Source organism: Cololabis saira, chromosome 10 (assembly GCF_033807715.1).
Source record: "Cololabis saira isolate AMF1-May2022 chromosome 10, fColSai1.1, whole genome shotgun sequence".
NCBI lineage: Eukaryota > Metazoa > Chordata > Actinopteri > Beloniformes > Belonidae > Cololabis > Cololabis saira.
In genome coordinates this window covers 45,967,494-45,978,670 of record NC_084596.1, presented here as the reverse complement: position 1 = coordinate 45,978,670, position 11,177 = coordinate 45,967,494, and the positions used below count along the sequence as shown (strand labels likewise).

Genomic DNA, 11,177 nt, shown 5'->3' with positions numbered 1-11,177 from the left:
ATTATTACATATTTTCTTGTACCATGTAATTATGTGTATTTACCATGTAATTACATGGTAAATACCTGGTTGTTTAAACTAAACATTTCTAGGTAATTACAAAGACATTAGATGGGAACTATGAAGGAATTACAGGTATTTACTAGGTTAATATTGGTAACTACCAGTCAATTTACCATGTAATTAATCTGAAATTACATGAATTATTTCTAAGTAAGTACCAGGTAATTACTAAGTATTTTTCTGCAAAGTACCAGGAAATTATAACCTATATTTGAGGTAGTTACCAGCTAATTACACTTCAATGACCATGTAGTTACTTTGTATTTACTATACATTTCATGGATAACTACCGGGTATTTACCCATTCATTATTGATTTATGTATTATCAATGGATTGGTGCATGTACCCCCGAGGGTGTAAATGTCTCTATTGACCTTGTAATTAACCTGATAGTTACCATGTTTTACCTGCAATTGGCAGGTACTTACCTTGTAGTTACTTGCCCAGTAATTCTATTTCCCTATAAGTACAGAAATGTTTACCTGGCTTTTACTCAGTAATTAAAGTGAAACTGGACTGTAAAAGAAAGCGTGTGTTGTTTCCATAATATTACCTGGTACTTCCTCATTAAGTACAGAAATAATTACCTGATATTTACCCATTAATTAAAGTGAAACTAGACTGTAAAAGAAAGCGTGTGTTGTTTCCATAATATTACCTGGTAATTAGGGCCCGAGCACTTACAGTGCAAAGGAGAGTATATGTGAGGGAGTGTGAGGGGGTGTGGTCCAACTTTCTAATTGCGGGGTAAAGGGGAGATAATTATCAGATGTTTTGCCAATTGTTCAAATCTTTATAATTATAATCTACAATTACCAGGTAATATTATGGAAACAACACACGCTTTCTTTTACAGTCCAGTTTCACTTTAATTAATAGAATTACTGGGCAAGTAAGTACAAGGTAAGTACCTGCCAATTGCCAGGTAAAACATGGTAACTATCAGGTTAATTACAAGGTCAGTAGAGTCATTTACACCCTCGGGGGTACCTGCACCAATCCATTGATAATACATAAATCAATAATGAATGGGTAAATACCCATAGTTATCCATGAAATGTATAGTAAATACAAGGTAACTACATGGTCATTGAAGTGTAATTAGCTGGTAACTACCTCAAATATATGTTATAATTTCCTGGTAGTTTGCAGAAAAATACTTAGTAATTACCTGGTACTTACTTAGAAATAATTCATGTAATTTCAGAGTAATTACATGGTAAATTGACTGGTAGTTACCAATATTAACCTAAAAAATTTCCCTCATAGTTCCCATCTTATGTCTTTGTAATTACCTAGTAATGTTTAGTTTAAACAACCAGGTATTTACCATGTGATTACATGGTAAATACACATAATTACATGGTACAAGAAAATACGTAATAATTACCTAGTACTTACTGGGTAAATTACCCAGTAGTTACCATGTAATTACCTTGTAAATACAAGGTACTACTAGGTAATTACAGTGTAATTACCATGGTATTACCTGGTTATTACTGTAAAAGAAAGGGTTACCGTTTTTCCTTGCCACTGTTTGGCTTAAAGAGCAGATTGCAGGTTGGAGACCCCTGTGAATCAATGTGTAGGAAAATAATGTAGGAACTGAATTTTCATTGAAATACGCATAAATATATACTACAGTGACCTCCGGAGTTGTTTTTGTGAGAGTATTTTACTTCCGCATCTGAAAAAGCTGAACCGGAAGTGACGTGTCGGGAGGGAGTGCGGTGAATTTCAACAATAGGAAAAATAATGGATCTTAATGTTAGTTGTGACACTGAAGAGGTTGTGAATGTGTATTCACACCAATATGACGGGCCACAGCCTTATAATTACGAACAGGTTAGGGCCCCCACGTTCTTTTGATTGACAGCTGAAACTCGCTTTTTAAAAGGCTGATTTATGGGTCCGCGTTACACCAACGCAGACCCTACGGCGTAGGTTACGCGCCGAACGCTGCGTGCGCCGCGTAACCTACGCCGTGGGCAATGCCGTCGATTTTACGCGGAACCATAAATCAGCCTTTATTCACCGCAGAGGGGGAAGTTTTCAAAGGGAAGTTTTTACCTGCCATTGTTTATGTAATAATTGCTCGGGGGTTCATGTTCTGGGTCTCTGGAAAGCGTCTAGAGACAACTTTTGTTGTATTAGACGCTATATAAATAAAATTGAATTGGATTGAATTGAATAAAGAGTCGTGCGTGGTGTCATCGAACTCGGTATTGAGTATTTGACCTTCATTGGCATGAATTAGCCCCGCCCCTTCTTCTGATTGGTCGATATTTGATAGTTCCTATTTTCTGCCATTACTTTTGAATGGTTTGACATAAAGACTCGTGGGTGGTGTCATCGGACTCGGTTTTGAGTCCATGAACATAATTGGTGCAAATTAGCCTCGCCACTTCTTCTGATAGGTCAATATTTGATAGCTCCTACTTTCGGCCATAACTTTTGAATGGTTTGATATAGAGTCGTGGGTGGTGTCATCTGCTAAATGTCCAGGCCTGAAGAATCTACATGCAAGTCATACAAGCGCTTCCCCTGCAACACGCCTGAACGTGCACAAGGGTGCAGGGGCCCGTTCATTGCTGCTTGCAGCTTTAATTAATTTTTTTTATTGCACTACTCTACACTTTTTGTTTTCGTTTACAATTTTATGTTTATACATTTTGTACTTAATTCATTGCCAAAATGTATCTGATCGGGAAAAAGTATCGGAATTGTATTGGGAGCCAAAAAAAGTGATCGGATCGGGAAAGATCGGGATCGGCAGATACTCAAACTCAAGTGATCGGATCGGGAGCTAAAGAATCCTGATCGGGATAACCCTAGTCACGATGCAGCCCCCCAGTCAGCTGACCGACTACAGTTTGGTGGACTGGTTGGGTGGAGGTCTGTTCAGCTCCAGCCGCCGCATTGTGGTCGTCTCGTTTCTGGGGGACGAGAGGAACAGAGAGGTTTGCGTCAGTGCTGCGAAGTCCTGATATCTCATTCAGTTGTGTTGCTGAAACCCTCTGATTTGTGCTGAAGCCTAAGCAGTCAGAGCTGCAGACAGGAAGTAGTGGTGCTGACCTCCTAGACGAGAACATGTTGCACTGAAAATAAAAAAGGGGTTTTGTCTTTTTCATAAATGTAAAGTCTGCTGATTTAGCTTCTGTCCTGCATCACCTGTCCCAACAGCACCATAAACAAACGTATGAAACGCTGCTGTGCTGCAATAAAGCTTCTGCAGCAATAACACCCCCCTCCCAAGACTGGGACTCGTGGGCTCCACTGGGGGTCATGGCCCGGTGGAGGTGGATTCAGTCCACGAGCAGCTTTCCTACCGTTTCCCCTCGGCCTCATCAGTTGAATCTGGGAGCTCTTTTCTTCTGGTTTCAGGAAGCAGGAGGGCAAGTGCCCCGCTGACCAGTGGGAGGCTGCTGAAGACGATGATAGGTATGGTCCAGTGGTACGCAGCCAACATGTTGACCAGCGGGGAAAGCAGACCCCCAACTCGGCTCGCGATGGAGCCCAGACCAGAGGCCGTTTGTCTGGAAGGAGACAGCACAGCAGAAGAGCCAGCTCACACATCACCTGTCATTTATATTGATATTAACCAGGAATAGGAGCCAATGTGTCCCTTCTGTCAGGATTTAACACTTCCTGTTTTATTTTGAAGCCTGTGTCTTTGTGTTTAAGTTCTGGTTTGACCTTCCTGTTTCCCATCGGCCCTGATTGTCTGCACCTGTGTCTCGTTAACCCTTGTGTATATCTGGTCTTGTCTTTACCTTGCCCCCTGCTGGTCCGTACTGTTTCCTCCCTCTGTGTTTTCCTTGTGTTTAGTAGTTTTTGATTCTTGTTCCAAGTTTTTTTGCCATCCTGCAAAGCAGCGCTTTTTTTTTTATTAGATAAATCTTTGCCATTTGGAACTCCTGCCTAAGGATTTCCTACATCTGGGTCCGACAGCAGCCCCTTCCCAACAGAACTGACCAGTCCCCCCTGGACCCAGCAGGAGAAACTTTCAACTTGAGGGAGTTCTATCAGCAGATGGTGATATGGACAGGGACCAGTTCGCAGGGGCAGGAGTCCCCCTTCCAGGGGAAACGACGATGGCGGCAGCCCCAACCTGTTCTGGTGGGGGTCCTGGACACACCTCTTCCTGTAATCAAGGCCCCCCCCCCTCCCGTCACTGTTCCAGTGGTGGTCCCAGTCGCACTTCAGCCGACACCCAGGCCCCTGCCGAGGACCCGGTGTCCCCCTCACCCAATGCTGAGGACACGGTGTCCCCCGAAGCCAACGCCTAGGGCCCGGTGTCCCCCGACGCCAACCCCTCGGATTCAGTCCGTCCCGAAGCCGGCCCCTAGGATTCTGTGTCCCCCGAAGCGGCCCCTAGGATTCTGTGTCCCCCGAAGCCGGCCCCTAGGGTTCTGTGTCCCCCGAAGCCGGCCCCTAGGATTCTGTGTACCCCAGTCCCGAGAACGGCGATCCGCCCGTCCCTAGAAACTTCCCAGTCCCGAGAACGCCCATCTGCCCGATCCCGAGAGTGTCCCTCTGACCCGTCTGCTCAGTCCCAAGAGTGTCCCCCTGAACTGTCTCACCGGCCTGCCAGGCCCCGAGGACGGCCCCCTGAACTTTCTCGCCGGTTTAGTGCCCAGACCCCCTGAGTTCTAACTATGTTGGCCTGGATTTGATTAAATAAATCTTTGCTTTTTTGGAACTCCTGCCTCCGGCTCTCCTACATCTGGGTCCGACAACAACCCCTTCACAACACCTTCAGCACTGAACCCACTGCTCTGTTGGGGGTTTCAGTCGTTTGAGCTTCAGCTAACTTTAATTGTGACACTCTTCTTACCGGATAGATGTTGGAAACAGCTCCTGAACATACACGCTGCAGATGGATCCAGCCCAGTTAATGAAAAACCGACCTGCCGTTGCCAACATGGTGACAGCAACAGCATTACCTGGAGAAGCAAGACACAACGTCAAATAAGGGGAATGGGCGACGCCTCTACATGGAGGGGCTTCCCTAATTATCACGCATGACTGCTCTGGTGTGAACAGCAGAGGAAGGTTGTCTCTGGTGGTCAAAACTCTTGATTCACCATGACAGCGGGCTTTTAACCTGGAGACGAACACAATGTGCTCAAAGGTCACTGCAATCCATCCCATAATTCTTTAGACGGCAGGCACGCTGGCATTTGCTGCACTCTCTGACTCACATAAATGCCTCTGGAAGTCGAGCCGGGACTTAATATACAGTATGTAAAGACAGACTTAAATGGTAGGTGGACGGATGGAGACGTGACAGATAGTCAACGCTTGTACTTTGTGAGTTTGAACATGAGCAGAACCTCACCAGTCTGGATAAAAACATATGGGAGTTGATTTAATCTCATGAAACGGGTTGATTCTTTTCTTTTCTTTTCTTTTTGTAATTAGAAGAACTAAACAGAATGAAAAGTAGTGGACTTTAGTGGTTTTAATGTCAATTGTTGTTAAAAGGTTTGTTTTTGAAATTCAGACCTGCTTCACTTTTTTGTAATAAAGTTTTTTGAGGAGGTCCACCTTGAGGAACAGCCAAGATCAAGAGGCACAGGAATCCTCCGGCTACAAGTGTTGATGTCAGCGACACTTTCCTCCCCACAGCTTCCAGCAGCCAGATGCACAGGAAGTGAGCCGGGAGTTCGGTCAGGCCGAACACGGCCTGCGTCAGGAAGATGTCGAGGCCGAAGTTCCTCACGTTGAAGGACATGCAGTAGTAGGTGACGTTCAGCGAGAACCTGGAGGAAACGGTCAGCTTCAAACCTCACTGTACTACCCAGTACTTTAGTATGATTCAACAGCTCAGGGGCCTCATTTATAAAGCTCGCTTGCGCACAAAACAGGGCTTGAAAGATGCGCAAGCCACATTCTATGCAAAGGTTGGGATTTAAAAAGAAAAAACTAACCAAAAAATTTGTGTATCTTTACGCCAACCCTGACCCTCGCGCACGAACAGTCTGAAGATATGGGGAACTGGCGACGCAGGCGGTGAGGTGGTGAAATGAAGCCAGATTCATGTCATACTGTTAATGTCATCACATATCAGACTTATAATATAATAGCGCTGATCGTGTCCCTCTGTGTGTGAAGCTCAGCGTCAGTCAGGACTCTGGTGCTGCTGCTGCAGCCGCAGTGCCAGGACACGCCGGGCACCTCCTCGTCACCCACCGCGACAACCGTAGAGTGACTGAGGACAGAACCTTTATGGGCTCTACGGAGCCCCTAAAAGGACTCCGATTTTTTTTTAATATATATGAGTTTTACGCACGCGTGAAACCTTTACGCGCACGCGTAAGCCTAAATTATGGGTCCACGTTAAAGCGACGCAGAGCCTACGCCATAGGGTACGCGGCGACGCCCACCTACGCCGTAGGCGAATTCACCTGCGCAACCTTCCAGCTGGACTGTGATTTATAAAGAGAACATTGCGTGCAAGTGTGCGTGCACACGGTTTTATAAATCAGGATTATTTTGTGCGCACGCCATTTTCAGCTTTTGGGTTTACGTGCACTTTTAGTATGAATCCTACACACTCTTTTATAAAGGAGGCCCCAGTGCAGTTGATGAATGCAGCGTAGAAAGTAACTTACCATGCAAATATAATTGTAAGGAAATACTTCCTAAGTACAGGTGATTGGATAAGAGCTAGTATGCCTCCCCTTTTCTCATTTCGTTTCGTTTCTTTCATAACAACCTGTAATGCACAGGAGTGGACAGAACATCAAGCTAACAAATGCTCCTCGTAGAAAAGAACGCCATCCGAAAACCTTGAAACCTGGAAAGTTAAGTTACTCCTATGTCTTAAAATCCGGTTTTAGCTTGAACAACAGCAGTGAGATCTGTCTGAAAGTTCAAATAACTTGTTCAAGTTCACGCTTCATACAGTCAGGAGTTTCTTTTAAAAGTAAGGTTTCTTCACTTTTTTATGTTGGCACTTGTTATTGGTAGATAAACATTTCTGCTCAAGGTTTTAGAGAAAAGAAAAAGGTATTAAAAGTGAAGGAGGCACCTTTTCAAGCAGAGAGTCTGAGATGGTGCGTTTGTTGATGGTCGCAACTTTGATAATGAGATCTTTGGCCTCTTCCGTCCGTCCTCTGTCCAACAGCCACCTGGCCGACTCTGGAATAAACCTGCACAGAACAGGTCCGGACAGGTCACTGATCCCCGATCCGCCCCCAGTAGCCTTCTACCAGGACCTGCTCAGAGTGTTAATGCACACCAGATGTAAACAGCGACCAACGCCACTGGAGCGGCGGTGACCAGCTGGGCTAGTCTCCAGTCTCTGATGAAGTAGATCATGCCGGCGAGGACGGCCTGTCCCACTGCACCAAACATCTGAGCCACGCATGACCCCCAGGACCGCCTGGACACTCCGATCCACTCGGTGGCTGGAAACAGGAAACCAACAGTTAACACTGAGGATCTTACCAACAGAAGCCTGAGACAGGGACATGTACAGACTGTTAAAAGTGTCAGGGTTTGACCCTTCCTGTTTTATTTTGTCTTTGTGTTTAAGTTTTGGTTTGACCTTCCTGTTTCTCATTGGCCCTGATCCTCTGCACCTGTCTCATTATCCCTTTTTGTTAGTTTAAAATAAATCGTAATTTTTGGAACTCCTGCCTCCTGCTCTCTACTACATCTGGGTCCGAACAACACCCATATCACAACAGAACGGACCAGCCACCATGGACCCAGCAGGAGAAACTTTCACTTAAGGGAGTTCTACCCGCCGCTGTTCCTGAGGTGGTCCCGGACGCACCCGTCCCTGTTCCAGTGGTGGTCCCGGACGCCCTTCAGCCGACGCCCAGGCCCCTACCGAGGACCCGGTGTCCCCCTCAGCCAGTGCCGACGACCCGGTGTCCGCCTCAGCTGATGCCTAGGATTCTGTGTCCCCCGAAACCAGGCCCTAGGATTCTATGTCCCCCAAAGCCAGCCCCTAGGAATCTATGTCCCCTGAAGCCGGCCCTCAGGATTCTATGTTCCCCCAAGCCAAGGTCCCAGTCCCGAGAACGCTCGTCTTCCGAGTCCCATCTTCCCGTTCCCAAGAACGCCTGTCTTCCCGATCCCGAGAACACCTCTCTGCTCAGTCCCGAGAACGACCCTTTGGCCCGTCTGCTCAGTCCTGAGGACGGCCCCCCGAAGTGTCTTGCCGGTCTGCCCGGCCCCGAGGACGGCCCCCCGAACTTTGACTATGTGTTGGCCTGAGCTGAGCCACGCATGCCCCCCAGGACCACCTGGACACTCCGATCCACTCCGATCCAGTGGCTGCAAACAGGAAGCCAACTGTTAACACTGAGGATTTTACCGACCCGCGACGGAAGCCTGAGACAGGGACATGTACAAGACTGTTAAAAGCACACAAATAAACAGGCTATAAAATAAAAATAGTCACTAAAAAAATTCAACAATAGGTCATATAAATACAAATCAGTTGTGCTGATTTTCTTTCAGTTATTTAAGAAAACTGTTGTTGCCTGGATCAAAACTCATTAATGCCATTTTTAATCAAAGTAACTAAAATGAAGACAGTGTTGTCGGGACTACCAAGTATGACGCCATTGAGTCGATAGCCTCCATAGCCCACTCCTACAAGGAACTGGGAGGCCAAGTAGAGGGAGAAGGCAGGAGATAACCCGGTCGTGGCGGTGAAGATGGCCATGACGAGCGCGGGCACCTGAGTGGCGCGCTTGCGTCCAAACCTGGAACAGACGCCACGCTTGGTAAACCATCGGTGGATTAAATACTTTGTTGAATTTTTAGATGAAAAGAACCGGAGAAATAAGCAGGAATTGCAGCTTGAATCCAAAGCAGATTTTTAGATGCTTGTTTTCTTCAGCACTTACGACTCTGCAAAAGGTCCAAATAGTAGCGACCCCACCAGGATGCCAGCCATCAGCACCGCTTGGGCCACTTCCACCCAATAAGTCTGGTCACAAACTAAATCAAACTATGAAACAAAAAAATAAATGTGTATATATAGGACTGCATACTTCTATACGGTCAAAACGTACAAAGACCTGGTCAAATACAGTATTACAAAAGTAATCTGTAACAATTCGTACAGTGAATTAAACCAATTTGACAATTCTATGCCACAATGCCTGTTTCCGGGTCTTATTTCACACAACACTTACATCGGTGACTATGGTGGCCTGGTACAGCGTGTCTCCATACACCCATCCATTCAGACACCCGGTGGTGTGGTTGAGTCCGTACTCCCTGATGCTGCTGATGTCCCAGTCCACGGGGACGAACATCCCGCACCGGCTGAAGCTCCCGTCCTGCTCCCGGGGCAGAGTCAGGTTCAGCTGCTCGTCCCTGGTCAGGTTTGGAGCCGCCTGGAGGATCCAGTCTGTGTTACAGTGTCGCTCCGGATCTGACTCGATGAAAAACACGCTTGCAAAGTGGAAAGGCAGAAACAGATTTGGGAAGCAAAGAGAAAACAGGACGGTCTTCTGGAAAAGTCCAAACTCTCCGATGTTTACCAGGATCTCGCCAAACTCAGCCATGCTCGGGGAGTAGACTTCCCCGCAGAGATGCTGTCAGGGACTGACCTTTAAACGTGCTAATCAATGTTTAAACTCCAGGAAGGATGAGAGCGCACTTTTAATGTTTTATTTTTCAGCATAAGACCAGTTTTATAGTTACACTCGTCTATAACATGTAACTGCAGGTGTTTAGCCTGAGTCCAGAGCCATTTATGTCACCTGCCACTTTATTGGTGTGATGTTATCTCATTTGTTTTAAATGCATGTTTTAACCCAACAGAAGTTCCCATTTCCAGTGCTGGTAGAGGCACAACACAGAGTGAAGTTTTTTGACCCATACTTCATGCTCCAGGACACTGCTGTTGATGTTTCACAGAGTTTTTACAGTTGCTGAGTCATGAAATTCTGTGTTTTACAGTCCCTGTTGTCTCTTGTATAAAATACCTGTTGCATAAAAACCCTTCCAGGAAATCCTCCTGCCTGCAACTACAACCTCCTGCCGAGACACTTAGTTGGCCTCCGGCAGGAGGGTCCCCCCTTATGATCCAGGTCCTGCTCAAGGTTTCCCCCCGCCCCATACATTTTTATTTATTTTTTATTTTTTTCTTATTCCCCTTCACCCGCCCCTTGATTAATTAGGGCCCGAGCACCTTCAGTGCGAAGGCCCTATTGTATCTGTAGGAATTTTTTTTTTTTTTTTTTTTCTTTCGTTCTTCTGACGAAAGGAGGGCCTTTTTGCCCCCCTAAACGTGCCCAAAAAGTCACCAAATTTTGCATGCAAGTCAGGCCTGGCGAAAAATTTGATATTTAATGGTTTACATTAATGGGCGTGGCAAAATGGCTCAACAGCGCCCCCTTGAAAACTTTGTGCCTCAAGCCCCACGATACGGTTTGACGTACATGCACGAAAGTCGGTACACACCTGTATCATGGCACAACTGAAAGAAAAGTCTCTTGGCGTCATGCCCTAAACCGAACAGGAAGTCGGCCATTTTGAATTAGTCGTGTCATTTTGGCGAAATTTATGCCATTCCTTCGAAAGTTAATTCAGCCCGAACCGTAACGTGCCCCCAAGTGTGTTATACATCAAAATGTGCGTCTCCATCCTGCGACAACACGCATTACTTTTCTCTTTCAAAAGCGTTACCGTGGCGGCGCTAGACGCCAAAAAGCGCACCCACCCTTCATCTGATTGGTTCGACAGAAAAAACTTTGTGCCTCAAGCCCCATAATACGGTTTGACGTACATGAACGAAAATCGGTACACACCTGTATCATGTCGCAACTAAAAGAAAAGTCTCTTGGCGCCATGGCCGAAACCTAACAGGAAGTCGGCCATTTTGAACATTCTGAATTAATCGCGTAATTTTGGAGCAATATATGCCATTCCTTCGAGAATTAATTCAGCCCGAACCGTATCGTGAACCCAGATGTGTTATACATCAAAATGTCCGTCTCCATCCTGCGACTACACGCATTACTTTTCTCTTTCAAAAGTGTTACCGTGGCGACGCTAGACGCCAACAAGCACACCCCCCCTTCATCTGATTGGTCCATATTTGATAGTTCCCCAAAAGGCACCAAATTTGGCATGCAAG

General features: G+C 46.1%; 1 protein-coding gene across 1 annotated transcript; it reads right to left on the bottom strand.

Moving 5' to 3' along the window:
• Positions 1–2,734: 2,734 nt before the first annotated feature.
• LOC133453144 (solute carrier family 22 member 13-like) lies at positions 2,735–10,355 on the bottom strand. The gene is made up of 10 exons (XM_061733033.1): positions 9,226–10,355; positions 8,935–9,038; positions 8,636–8,790; positions 7,311–7,479; positions 7,101–7,221; positions 6,682–6,785; positions 5,615–5,829; positions 4,902–5,010; positions 3,394–3,600; positions 2,735–3,000 (listed from the first exon to the last, which is right to left on the bottom strand). The coding sequence occupies exons 1-10, from the start codon at positions 9,598–9,600 to the stop codon at positions 2,931–2,933; spliced, it is 1,629 nt and encodes a 542-aa protein (XP_061589017.1). The 5' UTR covers positions 9,601–10,355; the 3' UTR covers positions 2,735–2,930.
• Positions 10,356–11,177: the final 822 nt, after the last annotated feature.

Bases quoted from the DNA above. Each gene is read 5' to 3' on its own strand.
- LOC133453144 (XM_061733033.1), bottom strand. From the start codon at position 9,600: ATGGCTGAGTTTGGCGAGATCCTGGTAAACATCGGAGAGTTTGGACTT. The intron at 9,039-9,225 runs GTAAGTGTTGTG...TTTGTTTCATAG, and splicing joins AGGCCACCATAGTCACCGAT to TTTGATTTAGTTTGTGACCA. The intron at 3,601-4,901 runs GTAAGAAGAGTG...GTCTCCTTCCAG, and splicing joins CTGTTTCCAACATCTATCCG to ACAAACGGCCTCTGGTCTGG.